The sequence below is a fragment of the Primulina huaijiensis genome, chromosome 11, assembly GCF_012295235.1.
Source record: "Primulina huaijiensis isolate GDHJ02 chromosome 11, ASM1229523v2, whole genome shotgun sequence".
NCBI lineage: Eukaryota > Viridiplantae > Streptophyta > Magnoliopsida > Lamiales > Gesneriaceae > Primulina > Primulina huaijiensis.
The window spans coordinates 20,528,576-20,549,424 of record NC_133316.1 but is presented as its reverse complement, the minus strand read 5'-3'; the positions used below and the strand labels follow the sequence as shown (position 1 = coordinate 20,549,424).

General features: G+C 35.1%; 3 protein-coding genes, 1 long non-coding RNA gene and 1 pseudogene across 17 annotated transcripts; 2 read left to right on the top strand and 3 right to left on the bottom strand.

Annotated features, from left to right (window-relative positions):
• Positions 1–497: 497 nt before the first annotated feature.
• Positions 498–4,415, bottom strand: LOC140987423 (nucleolar GTP-binding protein 1-like). 14 transcript variants are annotated; one of them, XR_012177113.1, is made up of 6 exons: positions 3,851–4,410; positions 2,244–2,357; positions 2,058–2,129; positions 1,943–1,979; positions 1,536–1,738; positions 498–911 (listed from the first exon to the last, which is right to left on the bottom strand). XR_012177113.1 is itself a non-coding variant. In XM_073455918.1 (5 exons), exons 1-5 carry the CDS (start codon positions 3,887–3,889, stop codon positions 892–894), a joined length of 297 nt encoding a protein of 98 aa, XP_073312019.1. In that variant the 5' UTR covers positions 3,890–4,415; the 3' UTR covers positions 498–891. The 14 variants fall into 14 exon arrangements, 1 of the variants encoding a protein (XP_073312019.1); XR_012177123.1 differs by adding an exon at positions 2,613–2,741 and having other exon boundaries at positions 1,536–1,979; positions 2,229–2,357; positions 2,824–4,406; XR_012177118.1 differs by adding exons at positions 2,613–2,741; positions 2,824–2,862 and having other exon boundaries at positions 1,536–2,137; positions 4,038–4,398.
• On the top strand, positions 919–1,860 carry LOC140987424 (uncharacterized). Its single transcript, XR_012177125.1, has 2 exons — positions 919–1,390; positions 1,584–1,860. It is a non-coding gene; the product is annotated as an uncharacterized lncRNA (long non-coding RNA).
• A 1,462-nt stretch (positions 4,416–5,877) lies between the features above and the next one.
• On the top strand, positions 5,878–8,321 carry LOC140987421 (haloacid dehalogenase-like hydrolase domain-containing protein Sgpp). The gene is made up of 5 exons (XM_073455916.1): positions 5,878–6,146; positions 6,541–6,655; positions 6,984–7,138; positions 7,567–7,828; positions 7,932–8,321. The coding sequence occupies exons 1-5, from the start codon at positions 6,010–6,012 to the stop codon at positions 8,121–8,123; spliced, it is 861 nt and encodes a 286-aa protein (XP_073312017.1). The 5' UTR covers positions 5,878–6,009; the 3' UTR covers positions 8,124–8,321.
• Positions 8,322–9,259: 938 nt separating this feature from the next.
• On the bottom strand, positions 9,260–14,225 carry LOC140987990 (phragmoplastin DRP1E-like). Its single transcript, XM_073456815.1, has 15 exons — positions 13,876–14,225; positions 13,548–13,611; positions 13,303–13,410; positions 12,801–12,902; positions 12,621–12,671; positions 12,479–12,540; positions 12,099–12,189; positions 11,932–11,996; positions 11,293–11,487; positions 11,085–11,204; positions 10,940–11,010; positions 10,602–10,827; positions 10,446–10,496; positions 9,945–10,358; positions 9,260–9,636 (listed from the first exon to the last, which is right to left on the bottom strand). The coding sequence occupies exons 1-15, from the start codon at positions 14,014–14,016 to the stop codon at positions 9,508–9,510; spliced, it is 1,890 nt and encodes a 629-aa protein (XP_073312916.1). The 5' UTR covers positions 14,017–14,225; the 3' UTR covers positions 9,260–9,507.
• A 3,084-nt stretch (positions 14,226–17,309) lies between these two features.
• On the bottom strand, positions 17,310–19,551 carry LOC140988708 (10 kDa chaperonin 1, chloroplastic-like; annotated as a pseudogene).
• Positions 19,552–20,849: the final 1,298 nt, after the last annotated feature.

The following is a 20,849-nucleotide window of genomic DNA, read 5'->3' as shown; positions in this document are numbered from 1 at the left end:
TTGGTTGGAACTGTGCCTTGCAAGTTGCAATTGGTTGGAACTGTGCCTTGCAAGTTGCAAACTCGTGCAACTGGAAGTTGAATGACAAAAGTTGAACAAGGAATTTTGATGCATACTTTTGTTAAGTTATAATATAATTATAAACTCATTGCTCTCCTGGACTTTTGAGGAATATCCAATAAGGTATTTTAGCTTCAAGAAAAAGAAAAAGAAAGGCATTTTGGAAATAGATCAAATCATGTTTATGTTCCCTTCGGAAAAAGGAATGGTCTCGAAGAATGCTTTAACGTATTGTATTCTATTGAGTTGATGAATACTTTTAATGGGGCCTGGCAAACATGAAACTAGAAAGTGCACTAAGCCAGAGCTAAGAGATCATAACCCAGATTACATCTTTTGAACCCTGCGTTTTCAAATCTATGTTGACATGTATTCCCATTGGTTCTTTGTGTTTCAATGCTATTAGGATAATTAAGCAAAATATGAAACACCAAATATAACAGAAGATGACTTCTAATGTATTTCATTATGACGTACAATCTAAGCATAATGTAACAGATCAATTTGCAATTAAGGACACAAATAAAACTTCATTGGAAAACGTATATTTTGTACATCCAAACATGGTAGCCCACTCATTTGTTGTGCCAAGGATATGTAATATTTCTATTGACATGAGCTATCATATCCCATCAGCCAACCCATATCTCTGTTAATTATCACCTGATCTCCAGGATTCGTTCAATGCGCTCTTCGTATCTGTGCAGATGTGCAAGGATGATCAAATCAGGAAATGACCATCTGTTTTATGTCCTTGGCAATATCTCACGACCTCAGAGTTTCTTGATTGTTTTCAAGTTATTTATCTTTGCTGACTGAGAAACTAGCAGTTCATGCACCCTCCACTTCAACTGCAAGAGAAACACAATAGCCACAAATATATTAGGGTTTGTGAAAAAATGTCAAGGGAAATTGTTAGTCTCTTGGACTACACAAGAGTGCAATGCAGTCAAATGCAGCAACTACAGAGAACCAAGTGTTGCATTGAAAATGTTAACATTGGATGCTGACTTGAGCAACCAATAGCCAGAGTGACAAATGAATATGTGGAATCCCTGTCAGTAAATATAGTATGCAATTTGGTGTGATTAAAGGTGTTTATCAACCAATAGTTGGACCAACTCGTGTGACTGTGCTACCAAAGTGCACTGATTTTCTAGTGAATTTCGTCCATATAGGTGTATCATGCGTTATAGCATAAAATTTCTATATAGTGAATCTCAACTAATTTGGGATTAAGAATTGTACAGATGATGGCAATGATACGGTTTGCGTGTTTCTTTCATGCCAGCCACATGGGAAATATGGAATCATGTGAGATAATGTTAGCGTCCATGTAGTCAAGTATTTTCATGCAGGCATTACGGGTTGTTGAACATAATAATAATGGATAAGTAGACGAAAGATAAATTCATTGCAGCTGCATTTTGTTCCCCTGCAAGTTGTCAAGATCAAGTGGAAGTTTAAATGCATACCTCGTCAATTCCCACTTCATTCGTGACTGAGACACGTAGCTCCATCAGGTCCAATTTGACGATACTGTGCCAGCTCTGAATTATCGGTATTGCTATCTTCTGTGATGAAGACGACAGGAGAATCCTTTACCAAATCACACTTGGAGACCTTATCAAGCCAAAGATGGTCACTAAATCTCTCTTATTTCTCTGTAAATGGCAAACTGTTTAAAAACCACCAAACATGGCAAACAGTACAAATTACAGTCCACAGCATATTAATGCAGATAGAATTCCTGCATATTGGTCACTCAAAATAATAACTTCCAGAAATAACGGTACGAAAGAGAGAGTAAGGTAGCTTTCCAATACGCACAAGTAAGAATTATACCCACTAACAAGGAAAATAAACATAAAAAGTGTCTTACCATCATGTCTCCTTAATAGACCAGGAGTATCTGTTACCTAATAAAAAATTAAAGTTGAGCTTCAAGATAGATGAGAGATTTTGACATAAGGTTGATCCCTCTAAATTAAGTGAACCTGAAAATTCTGGAAGCTCGAGTTGATGTGCCCCATCAGAATTCCTCTGGTTGTGAATGGATAATTGTAGACCTGAAAAACTAGTGATTAGCAACTAGTTGACATTAGAATTTACAAGCTATGAAAAACAGATAAATGGAGTAATGCATAAAACAGTTTATGAGGTCTGACCGTCCAGATACATACGTCAGGCTTTGCTGTTGATAGTAGACGTACCAATGATGATTTTCCTACATTAGGTGCACCAACAAGACACAGAGTGTGTGTTTCCAAATCGACTACAGGCATTGCCCGCAAAGTCTGTCAACATGTCAATCATAAAATGTGAAAAATTACATTCACCTTAACTAGATCAGCACTACCGAAATGCAACTCGTATTTTATAGCTTATAAACATTTCTAGAGGACTAACAAAGTATATCATAAGTTATATAATTTACATAACGAGAGAACATTTCTAGAGGACTAACAAAGTATATCATAAGTTATATAATTTACATAACGAGAGAAATCATACAGTAGTTAATATGAACCTTTACTTAACATGGTGCTTACATTATGTTTTAAAATTCATGCCATTTCCTTGTAATCAATCCATCACATTCTAAACAAGACAATTGGGTTAAACAATTCATCCACAGATCTTCCTTCACAACTAAAAAATTCTTCAATTTTATTCATTCCCTGCAGAAAAAATCCAAGAAAACATAAGCTTAGGACCTACAGTCAAACGAACTTTACAGTATGCAAGTGTGGAAAAGCTAACCTCACTCAAGCGCTCCTCAGCTTCACGCTTTGAGAGTGACTGCCAAGAATCATTTAAATATTCAGCAGGAATGCTTTTGTAACCAGTACACAAATATAGCCAAGTCTATCATAGAGTGATGATGCAAAGCATAACTTAATTGAGCTCCAATCTTGGAGTGAGAGAGTTACTAAGTATGCAATTGATAAATTGTTTCAACGATCTAGTTGGTGTCTTTTCCATCTTACCCCAAACTTTATGGTTAGCATCCAGCTCGTGAACCGGTTAACATTGCCTACACTGGTCTATAAAATTCAGATGCTCCATTTACACTGTAACTTAAGTTCCCATTGATACAAGTGTAAACAATGATTATCAAGGGAAATTTATAGTTGTTTGCACCGTGAATATTCACTAGTCAATTCAATGTCATATTAATTTTTTCTGAAATTAATCAAGACCGTGATTCTTACATCAAGATAGACCTAATTCAGATACGGTAGTTTACATCTTACAGCCCTCAGAAACCAGCCAATTCAGGGTGTTAAAAAAAATACAACGAAGTCATATTAGTTTGATTTATGCCCCAGCTTAGTCGATGTTTTATACATCTATACGAAAAAATGGGCTTTATTTAGAAAGAAGATAGTTGGCAGAAGATGTAAATAAAACTAACACAGACCCCTCAAAAGGTCAAAACTTTCTGATCTTGACCAGGATACAACCTAGTTTGGTGCTGATATACTTTATGTTGAATAATGAACAAATGTCTCAAAACGAGTAATGAGAATGTGAGTCATGGTTAAGATATCCTAAGTATTATCAAGTATCAAGAAAATGATTCAATTGTAGTTGCCATAAACCAGGCTTTTACTGAGCCAAACTACATTAACCTGAAAACTGAGAAATTGTCTAACTATTCATCGTTTTCTAGTTGTTACAATGGTGAATTCAGAACAGATAGCAACGAAACTACAGTGAAAATCCACTGATGCAGAAAATACAACCAATTTTCTCTGCATTTGGTTTTAGCTCAGAAAGATCATACCACCCAATTAATTTTTCCAACAATTGCAGAGGAATGCATCCATCGGTTATCCACTCTAGAAAGTCAGTAACTTTGTGGACTTTCTTCCAAGCAAATTAACATAATAATCCATGGATTTTATTTACTTTAAATTTAACTGAAACCGTTGGAACAACCAATATTTTCTACACAAAAGAACAATACTTACACCGGGCTTTTGCTCCCTTGCGAAGTATCAGCACTTGGAACATAGCTTCCATCCACAATTCCATAGGCAGTGGTCAGCATTTGCTTGCTGAAAAACACCACCGGGCCCAAAACCTTCGGAGGCGCAAAATTAAGAACTACGTAAAATAAAAGGCAGCATTTTAGATGATAAGACAACGAGAAAACGAGCAGAACACCAGCAGATGAGATTCAATGTATCTTTGGGAAAACCGCGTCTTCTCCAGAGTAGAGAGGTGGGTGGACATTGTCGCAGCTGGATTATACTTCACGCGCCGTTCATCTTCCGAGTCGCAAATCGACGCTCCAGAGGACAAGGGAGCTTATTTCTTGGGCCTCTCGTCGTCTTATAAATGGGCTTACCGAAAAATTATTATGGGCCAGACTACTATTGGGCTGTTCTATTTACTGAACAGTTATAATGCACAACCCCGGAATTGACCTGTATATTGAAGTTTTGTAATTTTTTTTAATTATATACTATTTATTTCGATTCAAAACTAAATGTAAATTTCATTATATGTTTAAAAAATTAGAATTAATATAGATTGTGTTAAAAGTGAAAATTTAAGGTAAAAAAATAAAATATCAAATTCATAAAATATATTAAACTACACACTTTATAAAAATTTTTCTACTCAATTGTATTCTTCTTCACAAATTGAGAGACTTATTTATAGAATTTCTGTGAAAATAATCAAAAAATAATACATCATTACATACATCATCACACACTAATTTTCGATATTTTTAACTTTTATTTTCAACATTCAATAATTTTAATTCTTTATTTTCAATATATTTAAAATAAAAAAAATGACTCGAAAAATGAATAGAGGTAGCATTTTGTCCCACATGAGTTAATATACTAAGCTTTATTTTGTGTTTTTCGTACATTTTTACCAATATTTGTTACTTTTCATTATGACAACGATACTTTTGATATCAATTTTTTTTTTTTTTGAGTTGGGATAAAGGTTTGTTAAAAAATTGTGTTTTGAATCTGAAATCTCGTTTCAAATTTGGGATATTCGTGGAAGGTGAGTTATAAGTAATAATCGGATTATACTAAAGTTTTATATGAATTAGTTCTAGTAATATGAAGTTATTAAAAATTATATTGTAAAAAAGTAAATGAAAATAAAAAAAATATGGATGACATTATCTTGTATAATTTGGGAGGCGAAACACATGTCCACGATAATTACCTTTAGTATATTTAATTTAACATTTTAAATTTCCGAATATTCGTTTATTACTAATGGCAGATTCCGAAGGAACTCCAAATGAGTTCTTAAATTCTCTATTAAATTTTTTAGTTATTTTCCAATTATCATGATTGGTTTCATATATTAATTGTATTGTCTTCTCTCCTCCAAAATAAATTCATATTTTTTTTTTATATCTCAAAACATAATTATATCAGTTTTGATATGTTGCACACTCGACGTATACGTTTATGTGATTATCGATGAGATGACACTAACCTATTAGATATAAGACAAAAACTTGTGTGATACTGTCTCACGGGTCGTATTTTGTGAGACGGATCTCTTATTTGGGTCATCAATGAAAAAATATTATTTTTTTATGCTAAGACTATTATTTTTTTTTTGGATATAGGTAGGGTTGATCCGTCTCACAGATAAAGATTCGTGAGACCGTCTCACAAGAGACCTACTCTAGATATAATAAAATATATCAAAATTATATATCAATAATCGGGTGATATGCGCAGTGTGTGCAGCATAAAAAAGAGGTTTTTATGTTTCTTTCGATATTTTAAGAGAGTGGGAAAATGTAACAATAAAGAAAATCCACTCTCTTGAACTTTTTTGTTGCCCGAAAATGATAATATCTAACACGAGAGCCACTGAAGCGCCCAACTCTTCACGTTTATCGCTCAAACTTTCGGGGGACTTAGCGAACAGGGGTGGCAGCTTTTTCGTCGCGCCATGTTGCCTCTTCTTCAGCAATGCTCCCTCCATTTTAAACCCAGCATCAATCCCGTCCTCCACTCAACCCCACTTTTTCGAAATATCTCGATCAATTCTCGAGCCTTTTCTCCTAGGATGACCTCATTCTCATTACGGTACTACACACACACACCTATGTTTTTCATTTTTGCTCTTTCTTTTCGGCATTTGGTTTTCTCTTGTATTCCCAGCGGGCAAAGATTGTGTTTTTATGGGTTTGGTTTTGATTCTGAGCTTCAGTTCTGGTGTCATTGTGGTTTTATACTGTTACTGCTTAATTCAACTAGTCACCCACCTCCCATTTAGGTCTGTGGTTGGTGAAATTCATTTTGAATGTGGGAAGGAAGATTGAATATGATCAAATGGAGTCTTAGCCATCTGAGTCTTGCGTCGTGGATGTTCATCTTTATTGCCAAACTAAGTGGATATTGTGTTGTGTTGCGTTCTCTCTTCACAATATTCCTGTTATTCAAAATTCGGACATAATCTTTTGACCTTCATTTTTATCAGACAATCTTCACTTGGTTCTATTGCTCCTTTGGAAGCTATACTATTCGATATAGATGGCACACTATGTGATTCTGATCCTCTCCACCACTACGCCTTCAGAGAAATGCTTCAAGAGGTTTCTTATTATTTTTTCTTTTTTTTACTTTCTTAAAAGTTGGATTCTTTTTTCTTTGAAATTGCGTTTTGATGAGGAGTGGACTCAACGGGGGGGCGAAGGGGGCTCATTATGTCAATTTAATCCACTAAAAGCAAGAAAAAGACGAAATTCATGCAATACCTTATTTTGTTCTGAACATGCTGAAATTTTGTTCGTTTTCCATATGGAGCTTTTAACCATACCAGAGAACCTAAATGTTATTCGCCTTTTACTTTCTTGTTCTTATTCCTACTCTTGTTTTTGCTTTGATATGTTTTGTTTTGTTTTGTTTTTTGCAACTGAGCAGATAGGATTCAACGGGGGAGAGCCCATAAGCAAGGAATTCTTCATAAAGAATATTAGTGGCATGCATAATGAAGAACTCTGTCATGTTCTCTTACCAAATTGGGAAATTGAAAGAGCCCGGAAATTCATGGATGATAAGGAAGCAATATTTAGGAGGTAAACTAAACTAACAACATTTAAGTTGCCATAAAGAATTTTGATTAGAGGAAACGAATTGACTTGTTTGAAAGAGTAGATCTTACATTTCTTCAAAACTTCTTCACAAAGGTTTCTTCTTTGCGTTTTCCTTTTTATCTGAAAGGGTTAACTGGCATTATTCACCTCTTGTGGAGTTGCCCCGCCCCTATCTGTTGAAACTTGCAGTCAGCAAAACAAAACTTCGTGTCTTTTGATCCATTGAGCAATCCAATAGTTTTCTTGTAATAAAAATTTAGGATATTGTTTTAGACTTAATTGGACAAAGTAAATCTTCTATATTTCTAACATTCTCATTTCTACACCTGTTTTTTTATCATCATGTATTCGAGTTCTTTTGTGATAAAGTCTTTCAGAGATATAATAGCTGATCCTTCATAAAAACACAGACTGGCATCGGAACAATTAAAACCCGTCACTGGTCTTGATAAGTTATGCAAATGGGTCGAAGATCACGGTTTAAAACGGGCTGCTGTTACCAATGCACCACGACCAAATGCTGAACTGATGATCTCTATACTAGGCTTAGGAGAATTTTTCCAGCAACTTATCATTGGTAGTGAGTGTGAACGAGCAAAACCTTTCCCAGACCCTTATTTAAAGGCTCTACAGGAACTTGGAGTATCTTCTGCCCACGCCTTTATCTTCGAGGTTCGATTTTTCCCTTAACAAAGCATAATTTTGGTAATAGATATATTGACGAACCATTCATTAAAACCCCTGAACATTAATTTGTTTTTTTTTAAAAATGAAGGATTCTGTTTCCGGGGTAAAAGCTGGGGTGGCGGCTGCAATGCCTGTTGTAGGATTAGCTACGAGGAATCCTGAGAAGCTACTATCTGATGCCGGGGCAAGTGTCGTCATCAAGGATTTTGCAGACTCTAAATTGTGGACGGTTTTAGAAAATCTAGAAAAGAAAACCGAGGCAATGAAAATCACTACTTGAACTGGCGACGCCTTGTGCCCTTTACTCAACATTTTTAGCTCCTATTTATTACATTGTCAAGGGATTTGCAAATGAGCCATTTATCAATGACTACGGATTTCACCACATTGATACAAGTAGAATAATTTAAGAGACATCTTTAGTATTTTCAGAGAAGGTAAATCTGATTGCATTTTTTAAGGGTTAACGAAGGAAATTTCTGCATCGAATTGTTTTTGGATGGACCTTTAGGACAATGATCAAATTATCCATTAAACGAGATGCTACCTTAGAGTATTGTCTTAAAGATAGGTCCGATGATTCTACATGACAAAAAGAAATTGAAAGATTGGATTTAAACTTGAAGCCTAAAGGGCATCGCCTTTGAATCCATATAAAGGGAGACATTTGCTCGAACATCAATTAATTAGAAAACGTTATATCACGAGTTGTTGGCATGTGAGTTGTGACACCCTTCGATTACACCACATATGAGTATTCCATGAATAAATTAATTTAACTAGACATGTTTATTGGTTTCGATTCTGGTTTTGGATCGGGTGGTGCGGGAACTGGTTTGGACTCGGTCTGAGGTAATCCAAACCTCGGACAAGCTCTGGTCCAGATCAAACCAGTTCCAGATTCTGGGTTCGAGTATTATTATTTTTAATATAAAATTATTTTAATAAATAGATATTTTTTTATTTAATATTTTGAGTTTTTTTTTAAAAAAAAAAAATGAAGCGTGAGCGACGAACAAATTATTTGACTTTCGGTCTCGGGCTACCTTTTTCCCAATCAAATGAATGAAACGCTCCTAAAATGGCTGAAAATTGACATGATCATAGATTCAACCGAAAAGTTATTGGTGGTGCAAGATACTAACAAGTAATAATATTAAGTGGAATACGAAAAAAAAAGATAAATTTTAACGTTGAACTTCAAATGTGACATAAACGAAGGGTCCAACATGCCGAAAGCCCGACACAAAGCTATTCCGTGAGGTGATAGAAAATAATGTTCTAGATGTGCTTGTTGCACTTAAAATTCCTCAAGAGTTGTGAAAGTTCAAAAAATACCAAAATGGTTTGATGAGGTAACCGAAATGAACCAGTTTCGCCTAGATGGGAGGACCAAAGGCAGATTCTAAACATAAATCACCAAAAACTTGTGTATATAGCAATAATATTAGAGACGTTGAAGTCGTAGATTCATCACTCTGATATCCTTACACAAGGATGAGGTAGTGCAATGAATGCTAGGTAAAAAATACATCAATCAAGCCAAAAAAATGTAAGAATGAATCCCTGTTCTAATGACAATCAAGATTCTGTAAGCCTTGCTACCGTGTAATGTATTAAAACATAAAAATTACAGAATAACATGTCTACGGCAAACCTGAAATTCATCGAACCCATGAGACAGAATCAATTTCATCCCTTGCTTTCTTGTATAATTCAAGCCTTTTAGCATATTGTAGTCTCTTCTCCATCAATGCTGGATCTTCGTCTAACAACTCCGCGAGTTGTTTTCCCTACACAAAATCACCGAATGACAACATTTAAAAAAAACGAAAATCCCAGGTAACACAACCATAAAAGAAATAACTTCGGCAGACATTTAATTTGAATGCAATTATGCAACCGTCTATTTTCTGTTAAATTGTTAGTCTAGATTGAGTACCAATTACACGATATTCCAACTGAAAATGGGTGACATGGAATATAATATAGCAAAACAATGTGAGTCTATTACAAGACTTTCCCATCAAATTTTAGAGAAACAAATATTAAAGAAACACATGAAAAATATACCAATGAAAGATGAAACATGGGACAGTACCTCTTTCTTCCCAATTAGAATGTAAAAGTGATTTAGCAAATTCTGTTTCGCCTCCTTCACTTGACAGTAAACCACGGCCTTCGGAATCGAGTTCCTCAGAGTCTCAGACACCATATGAACATAAGATGAAACATTTGACCCTATCCTCCTGAAATGTCCATCGCCATAACGATCAATGGGTGGGGGTGGGGCAGCTGCTGAATTTTCCCTTGGATTCTCCTTTGGGTTACCCCCTGGGTTTCCCACTTTCTCAATTTCCTGGGGAAGTCTCCGGAAGAATTCAACAGTCAGATAAGATGATTCCATTTCAACCAATCTAATAACTGTTTTCTTGCCCTCCTCACGAAATCGTTCCAAAGCTTCATTTGATGCCCCAGCTATTGCTGATTGCAGAGATGGAAAACGCTTTAATTCCTGAGCACAGAAATCAAGAAACAAATGACGCACGGGTACACCCAAAAAACAGACCCCAAATACAACTATGAATAACCTAAAACTAACCTGACACTCCCCAATTGACTTCCTCACGAGTTCCTTTAGAACGAAGTGAACCTGAACAATAGTTTTGTTGGTCGATCATGGGTACATAGTCAGTCACGGGTAAATAAAGACATAAAACAGTCGTGCGGGAAAAATGGCTTAAAAAGATATACTTACAGCATCCACAGATGCTTCGGCTGGCCCCCTAAAATAATTTAGTGAACCCTCAATAAGTCGTCGGTAACCTTGTTCAGGGGCAATCAAGTGTGGTTGATAACCATCAGCTTCTGATACAATCTTTTTTACATTCTGCAATGAGAGATGTCGATCAAATGGAAGCTTTCTCAAAGCAGCTGGCAGTTGGTTGTCAAAAACTCCATAAACTCGATCGCCGCCTGGTCGGCTGACATGATAAATACATACTGCTAATTAGAACCATGAACCATGTGCAAGCATAGAACCAAAGAGGTGTAAAATGAAAGCAATAGCTATCAAAAGCACAGATAGAAACATACCCTCCATCAAGATGTTCCTTGAAAATTCGGTCAAAAGCACGGCAAAGTTCTAAGATGGTGTACAATTGAGCCTGAAATATATACTTCAGTACCAAAATTTTTGTTCACGTTCTAATAAAAAATCACGATTAGGTAATAAGCTCACCCCTGCATCGACAGCTACAGGCCTTCCGAGGTGGTCCAGCTCAGCATCTAGTTCATCAATGCTTTTGTTGATCAGTGAAGTGATACTTGGTATTCTAGCCCTTATGACAGATTCCAGATGCTAAATAAAAAAAATCAACAATCTGAGCCTTAGATGAATTAAACAACATGAGCACTACGCAAGCATGCAATGGGAAAGTCAAATCTACCTTCGAAAGAAGCTTTGCAAGATACTCGGAGCCCATTTTACTTGACAAGTGTCCATAATCAGGACTCGTAGCGAAATACTCACGTTCCTTCCGCCGAGCAAGAATCATATCAACATTTTTGTTAATATCTGCTTGCGAACGATTCACAACACCCACCCATGGATTTTGTAAACGATATGATCTTCCTTCCAGAACCTATTGAGGGTGTCATAAGAAAGTTATTGAGCAAGTCGAAAGATAGAATCTCTACATGACAAATTTGAAATGCAACAGCAACACAACGGAAGAGAGAGTAGACAACAACAAAGAGTTACGAAGTTACGAAGATAAGATTTACACAAAAAATTGGAAGACAAGAGGCAAATATAAACACATCAATAAACGATCATGAAACTGAATTAATAACAACATGAAACTTTAGGCGCTTAATACAAGAATGCTCAGCACAGGGAAACAAATGTGTTTGTAAGATAATAATACACACTGGCAATAGCAAGTTCTTGTCTATGAAAACTATCATGGTTTCAACAGAACAATACATGTCTATAGTTTATATTTTGTTATAGTTCACCCTTTCCAGAGGTGCTGGTGCTCGAGTACGTGTGTGTCTAGAAGATACTGATAGGGACAAAAATTTACATCCACTGCATTAGTTCCTTTATCCATCAGATCTAACTTAGTCAGCACCCCAAATGTGCGTTCACCTGCATAATTGCAAATAGAGCCATTAAAATTACAACACAAGTAACATGACAAAGCTCAGTCAACGTTAATAGTTTAATTTATATCTGATAAGTAAAACCTACCGGATGGATCCACTTCTCTTGCGAGTTTAATGGCATCTGAGGTTGCGATATCTTGGTTCGCAGGAGATATTGCCAATATGATACTGTTGGGCTGTGCATGACACAAAACTATCAGCATAATTGTTAAATTGCAACAAAAATAGAAAACTCGCATTATAAAAAAAAACAGCCTAATAGCCACGCAGTGGAAAGAAACTAATTAGCTCCAGAGTGATGAAGCTTTTACACCATGAAATTGCAATAAATGTTTTACAAATTCTTCCAATTATTTGTAATCATATAGAAATATGTGCATTCAAGGCTTATGGTCGAAGAATATTGAGTTTACACAAAGATGGTAATGGATAATAAGTACTAAGAGATCACGGTTTTATCTTTACCTTCTCAACATATGAGCGAACCATATTTTCAATATCTTGGACTATGCTTTCTTGTTGCCCCTCTAAAAAAAGAAGAGGTTTTCTTATTACACAAGGTTCATTCAAATGAAAATTGCTACCAGTAGAGGGAAGATAAATTTACCAACAGCAACTTTAGTCAAACCAGGCAGATCAATCAGAGTTAAATTGACAACTGCAGGACAACGATATGGGAAAAACCCTCATGTGAGAGAAAAACAACATTCGAAAACTCAAAAGTGGAATTTTGGTCATCCTCTTTCTGCTGAGATAATCAGAAATTATTGCCACAACACAACATTACCATGGGGGGAGTAGATGCTCAGGTGAATAGGAACAGGAGAAATCATCTTTGACTTCCCTGTGACTCTGTCAGTTTCATCCCGAATCTCCTGGCGAACCAAGGCTGCATGAGAACACGTGAGGACCGAGACATTTCCTTAGTTTGGTCAGTGCCAGTGAAACAGTTGAAATTACTGATTTTGAAATGATAATGGTAAATAATAAATATGGCATGTACACACCACAACAAAAACCTTAGGAGAAACAGGAACTTACAACGAAAGTGCAACTAGGATCTTACTTAGTACCCATGTATGAAATTTTTAACTACGATCAAATCCCACTGAAGTGAGATCCTTTTTTTAACACTAAGACACTGACTTTTGCCACTTTCTATCAAACAACTACATCAATAACCTCAACAAGTAAATAAACATGGAGGGCCGTACAAGGGAAGGCATCACAAATAAAGTACCCAAACCAGAACAAAGATAATTTCTAATTCAATCCTAAACAGCACATACAGAAATCAGTGAATCGTCTTTGCGGTAGATGCCCAAACTCAGCATATTCCTGCTTTGCATCTTCAGTTTGTTGCAGTTGCAGTACCAACGGCCGCCTTGTAACAATGCCTGCAGTTAATAATTTTAAAAAGGTATGCAGGATATTGATGAAGTGGCCCCATTAATCAATCAACGCAAGCATGCACTTTGAACATAACCATCTATTTCTAAGAATAAAATCATACAGATAAAGCATACGAACTAACCAGAGCCTCGAGGAAGAAAATCTCTCCCCACGATACTCTCCAACACGGATGACTTTCCCGAACTCTGTTTTCGGTTCAAAACAAAAAACCCTTCAATATGAATCATAAAATAATCACAAACCGCACGATTACCCACAGAACTTATCTCACAACTAAAATCGACAAAGAAAACCTATTTACTAACAAAACTAAAAACATCTCAATTATATTTCCCTAGATCAGCTAATTTTTCAAGCCACTGACAAGAAATTCAGTTAGTTTATATGAGATAGCAATTCATGTAGCGACAGATACCTCAAAACAGCCGCAAAATTTATCAAACAAATACCTGTCCACCGACAACGGCGACGGAAGGTAGAGCATCCCAGATAGAGGAAAAGGCCTCGTCACCACCTCCGTAATCACCGAGGGAGGTGCATGCCCTTTGAATTCTGTTCACCAGCCCGATCAAACTCTCCATCGTCGCCATAATTCTTTTGGTAAAAAAAAAAGTCGACTTTTATCCCGTTCTTGAACAACAAATACTACAACAACAGATCAAAAACTAAATTGCGACTAACGTTCTGAATTCAATAGGAGAAAACTATTGGTAAAACAATCAAACAAACTTCTAATCGAAGTAAAAGAAGGACAAAGTGTTTGAACCCGAGAGAGAGAGGAGTTGAAGTTTGACTGATTTTTTCAAACTTTGGAATAAACATATGTGATTGCATTTTCACCCTTGAACTATAGGGAATTGCGTCTTCACCTCTTTATTTTTTCAGAGTAGATATTCATAACGAGTTATTATTTTTATCCCAAAGCGATTAACTTTATCCCGTCGTTTCAAGTTAAAAGATAAAATAATAGGGTAGAGGTAAATAATTCAGCGTGATAAGAAAAAAAAATTTTAAAAATATAAATAAAAATTTGTTTGGTTTCATCGATTAAATTTGAGATAACATGAATAATTTGTACTTTGTTTTTTTAATAATTAATAAAATATTTATAATATTATTTATTAAGGATATTATTGTTATTTAAATTTAATTTAAGATAAATAATTAGTAGATGGAATTATCAATTGCTTTATGAGTAAGTCTCATTTGAGACGGTCTCATTAATCTTTAATTGTGAGACGGATCAACTCTACTGATATTCACAATAAAAAGTAATACTCTTAGAATAAAAAATAATATTTTTTCATGGATGACCCAAATAAGATATCCGTGTCACAAAATACGACCCGCGAGACCGTCTCACACAAGTTTTTGTCTTGATTTTATAACGTAAAACTTCACCTAAAATAATAATATTTTCGGAATATTTTGTAGTTCATCTCAGAGTATCATCCTTATTTATATGATTTTTCTATATTGCAATTAGTTCTTGCATTTTATATTGAGCATATTTTGCTAATATCATGCCTATATATTACTATAGAAATTATAACAAAGTTATTGCTCGAGATGTCCTTAATTAGTTTTCAAAGCCGAATTGTATTTTTCTTTTGATAAACAGTTGACATAATTACGGATTTCTTACATTTTTTAAACTGTTTTCGTTGTGAATTTAATGATATCTATAATTAAAAATTATTAATTTTATCGGAGTAAGTATATGTATTTAGTAATAATAATAAAGGACTAAACGGCCGCAACGCTCCGCGATGTTAATGAGGCCAATTTTTATGTAATTGAGGGAGTTATTGTAGTAAGCTGTAAATTAAAAATAATAAATACTTTTATCATTGTGGGATCGGTTTAGAAATTTCCCAAATTTAGCGTGAGTAATGAGGTGAGTCTATATAACATCGAAAATATTTCTCATCATATTTCAATTTCATTAATTTGTCTTTTATGTGTTTAAATCTCACAAAAATTATATAAATGTGTGTGTGTATATATATATATATATATATATATGATGTCGACCGGATGAATTGGGTTGAGCTTAGTGGATAATTACACCGGATCAAGTTGATTTCGGCTCGGGTACACTGGAGTTGGGATGACAAGTATCCGAGACGAAAAATCCGTACACTTAAGATAACAAAGAACGTCAGTGGAACGTCGGAAGGCTTTTCGATGTGACCACCCCGACGTTCAAATCAATCCAGTGTTTACGCGAGGCAAAATATAACGATAATGCATGTCCTTTTGTATAAGAATGTTTGAATGCATTAATGTCAGCAAACCTGTTTTTTAAAGGAGAAAAGTCATTGATTACCTTATTTTCAGTAATCAGTTGCTAATATGATCGCACATGCCTTGATACAGTCAAATCTGACTGTCCATACTACTTCTAGCTTAGTCACATCATTCTTACGTGTGCTGAAAGACTTAACAATGATTATTGAAACATGACGTCCCATACACGTGGTCCTCGAAGTTACACATGTACTGGAGTGCTCGGTGGATGACCGTAACCTGGAGCACTGCTAATTATACTACCTGAGCTCAGCTGAGAGGCCGACCTCTTTTGAGTAATGGGTGATGTGCTCAACTTTCTTTGTTGGTGATATCCAAAGGTGCATCTGGACTGACTTTTTTTCCTGATTCTTTGGCTTCCTAATTTCCTAGAAATCGGGCTAAATATGCTCGGATACCTCCGGGATGGCCCAGATACTTCTGGGGTATCAATATCTATTTCTGTCAGTTAAGAAAGAGACGCACTTGACGTTTGAATCGAGAAGATATGACTTTCTAATTTATCTATTTGTTTAACGATGTAATTGTGATGGAGATGAAATAGAACCAAGATGGTTTCCGAAGATACAAAATTCTTTTTTTCTTAAAAAAAATATTCTCTCTATTTTAAATGAGTAAAGATTCATAATTAATTTAAAAATAATCTATCATTAATAATTTTAATTTATTTCTTTATATAAAAATATTAAATCAAATATACATTTATATTCTATCCAGCATTTTACACGCTGATTCATTTATTATTTGTTCGTTTGTTTGTGGATTCGAGTTGTCAACTTTTCAAGGGCAATGCTACGATAATTTGAAATTTGAAAAGTGGGTGACCTCGACGTTGGAGGAGCTTGGTGGGTCCGATTAACATCACCAAACCTTGGATCAAAAGATGTCTTGATTCTTTTAGCAATATTATTATTATTATTTGAACATATACCTTGTATTAATTTATAAGATTTATCCATTTAAACCTGTTATGTAATCTGAGCACTAGATCCAATATAAATTAGAATATTTAATTACTCAATGAGGTAAAAATGATTATATAGTTCTTTAATTGTCTACACAACTTATATTATTTGATGTATGACCAATCCATATCTAGTAAATTATGAGTACAATTTAATCACAACACAAAAACTTTAGTATGACGATCTCACGAGTTAATTTTGTGAGACGAAACTTCTATTTAAGTCTCTAATTAAAAAATATTACTTTTTATATGAAAAATATTATTTACCATTATAAATATGAGCAGATTTGGCTTGTCTTAATAATAAAAATCCGTAAGACAAAAGAACTACTGAAATCACGACAAATACAAACATGAAATGACTCGAACACTATAATGCTTTGACGTATAATCAATCAATATCTTATTGATTTTTTTTAGTAGAATTTAAACAGAGACGATTATAAACGTTGAACTACTCTTTCCCGATGACATTATTTCTGCTAGCTACTCAGATATAATACTTGGGTACGGTACATGTTTTCCGCACAAAATAGGATCTTCATAACCCAAATCCCTCCGAGCCTCCAAGGGACGTTTTTTTGGAACGAATGGCTCAGGATAACATAAACTAAAACTGGATCCTCGATATTACTCATTATTCAGTAAAAGGTGGCAAAATTTCTTCAATATATTACACAGAATTAGTGCTTCACCATCCTCGATATTATACCTCTTATGATAAATCAAAGGCTAAATCTGAAAGTTGCATTTGAACATGAGCTAATCGACCAAAGCCAGTAGATCACCTGCTTTGCAGAAGCAATGTCTTGCTTCCGTTCCCAGATCGATCTGCTAAACCACAAACACAAAACATTTAAGGTTTTGAACCTAAATTTTAACAGAATACTCGAAGGTGGCACATAGTTGTTCTAGTCACACATATGCAAGAAACAAGCCAGCACACAAAACACTGATTTCAGAACTTGTCTCAGAAAATAGTCGAAGGCATAACAGCAAGGGAATTTACTGATCACGGGTAAATTATTCTATATGATAAACCAAAGACTAACTCATAGCAGCAGACCAAATTCGTTTAAGTTTAAAATTATCCCATAAAACAAAATCTGAAGCATCCTAAAATCATTGAGATGGAGTTAAATAGAAGGTGTGAAAGATGGGGACTCTCATCTTATGATGACTATTTGATTGAAGAAATAAATTTAATTTATAAAGGGTGTCTCCCCAAAAGATTATATAAGATGTATATGAACTCAAAAGTCAAGTAATAAATTGGAAAGAAGATAAAACAAGTTGAAAATAAAAACTAGCAAGATTTTCTGGAAAAAAAAAATAGAAGGCTTGAGGAAACTTAATCGACATCGTACATCTAAATGACAGTGACCAAGGTTACATCCAAGCCTCGAACATATTGTGATCTCATAAAAGTAATCAAGACATTCAATTGGATTCTACTGAAATTGGCATATGTTCAACATCGAAGAAATCCTAAACTGACGTACCTCGTATGCATTTACGTCAGAGAAAAGAACCTGCAAGGAAGGAAATTGTCAAATTACCAAGTTTGGAAGTGACAAGTCTGGAATAGATCGGTACACAAAACTCGCAAGATTGCCAGCAACATTTTGAATCTTTTTCTGTATAAAGCAAATCTTGTTGTCTAAATACAAAAAGTACACTCTTCACTCTCACCTTTTTTCCGGTCTCCACTTCCCCAGCATCAGCACCAACAGAAAGAACCTGAAAGGAAATGTTTATGAGACTAGAAGAAAAGAGAATGTGAAATTGTGAATTCAAATATCAGATTTATCAAAAGGGATATGCAACACTGGCGACAAATCCCAATAAATGGACAATGCCATTCATCACTCACCTATCCCACAAGGTACCGTTCAAATTTAACTGCTGACTTGGGCAACAAAACTCCACCAGCCGATTTCTGCATGGAAAAGAACCTAGTGATCTCGATGGTAAAATTTTACTAGGAAGAGCAAATTGTGCAATACATAAAGTGTTCAAATACAAGAAATTTATAAGAAGAGAGAATTTCAACGTACAGTAACACGATTAGTAACAAACAGAAAGCAGAAAACAACCAACCCATTAAGATTCTTCAACAATTTGATATCAAAAGCTATGTACAACTCAATGAAGATCAAAACCAACAACACCTGCTAAAGATTGGGACTCATCACATAAATATCAATATATACATTTAGCCAGTGGTGGCCCAAATAATTCAGTCGGGGAGGTTGGCATAATGTATTTCTCGGTAGAACTTAAATTTTTTTAAAAAAAAATTGCACATAAGAGTTGTTCTTTTTTCCCAGTCGACCACTCCACAAGAAGTCGCGAACAAAATACCTCCGGTTGCTCCTCGAGACGAATCAGAACTCGATCAGCTTGTGGCACAACCTACACGCAAATAGAAACAAGTATAAGGATTCATTTTCCACATTTCCACCAAAGTACGCTCATAACTGCGAGGTCGGAGTGAAATTGAAGAGAGAGAAACCTTCGTAGGTTCGTATTTCTTTGCAATAGCATTGACCCTCAAAAAACTCTTCCGTGGACCTGAAAAATAATCTATCATCAACAGAATTGTAAGCACTCAAAAACTAGCACTGTTAGGATTTAACGAAATGGGAGAATTGAGCTAAATGCAACAGAAATTCACCTGCGTGTCTTCCACTTGAGAGAGACGGCAGGTCGACTTTGTGAGAAGTAAAGGGTTTAGCCAGGGTCATGAAAGCAGACGCCATGGATAAGGAAGTGAGAGAGGTCTCGAGGCTGGAGTTTCAGCAATAGTGCGTGTGTGTAGCTTAGGGTTGCTACTTACTTTCAACGTACAAAAGATGAATCTACTGTCCGAATGTTCTAGATAGTTCGACCCGACAAGCCGACTTTTCACCCGCTTGGGGTTGGAAGTTAGCAGTTACACCCTGATCCAAAACTGTTATAATTATATCGTAATTATAAAATGTTAAAGATCGTGAGCAGTTCAGGAACCATATAATTTGGATTCAAGTTCGAATTGAATTAAAAATTCAAACATGTTTGAGTTTAGATCTAATTCGATAATTTCGAAAATGAATCAAATATTTTGAATAAACTCAAAAAGCTACTTAATTCACTTACGTCCCTAACTAAGATGGTAGAGCTAAATACTTCCACTCTTACCACTTCCCCGGTGATGCTAAAGGACACAACTCATCATTGTTTGGCGCGTCATTGTTTATGGAAGGGATCTATTGGAATTCGTGGCCGATATCGTCAGGGGAAAACGTTCATGTTTTCAAAGACCCTTTATTGATGAAAACATTATTTAATGTATTACTAGTTAAGTTAATTTAACAGATATGCCTTTTGAGGATGCAATTCCTTTTGTAATTGTCTGAACTTGTTTCCGGTCATTTGATTACTTATTATAATAAAATATATTTTCACTAAAAAACGAATTCTCAATATTATGAAAACTCGAGCTAAATATGGATGAAATAAGGATATGCTAATGTTCAATGTCTCGTATTTCGGTGCAAATATTGTTTTATTTTATATCTCTCAATTATTTTGATCTATGACATCATTTGTTGCATATGTTTTCAAATTAGGTATGCATGGTTAATATTTTGATAAATGAATGATATTTTAAAATGGTTTGAATCGTTACATGAGTATTTATTATGATCGTAAAAATAGTCCAGATATACTTTATGCATGGCACGCAATGCAATGACTGCATTTTCAAATAGCAGTTTATTATAATCATGTATTGTCGGTAAGTTTCTTAAAGAGCTATGGGAAGGATATTATTAACATTCACCACGGCCTATTGCCCTCTTTCAAGGACGGGAATCCATCTAAGCAGGTTCAATTTTTTGAATTTTCTTCACGCGTGTCTATTTATAAGTTTGACATTTATGGTTTACATGTTGCATGAAACTCACAGGCCTTTGAAGCTGGTGTGAAATTGATTGGTGCAACTAGTCATTTTGTCACTGAAGAACTAGATGAAGGCCCGATAATTAAACAAATGGTAATCGCTCTATGAGATAAACAAGACTGTTGTATTTTGAACCATTAAACTCTTTATACTTCATTTTTTGTCACCAGGTCAACTATCCTTATTCTAACTACATCACCTAT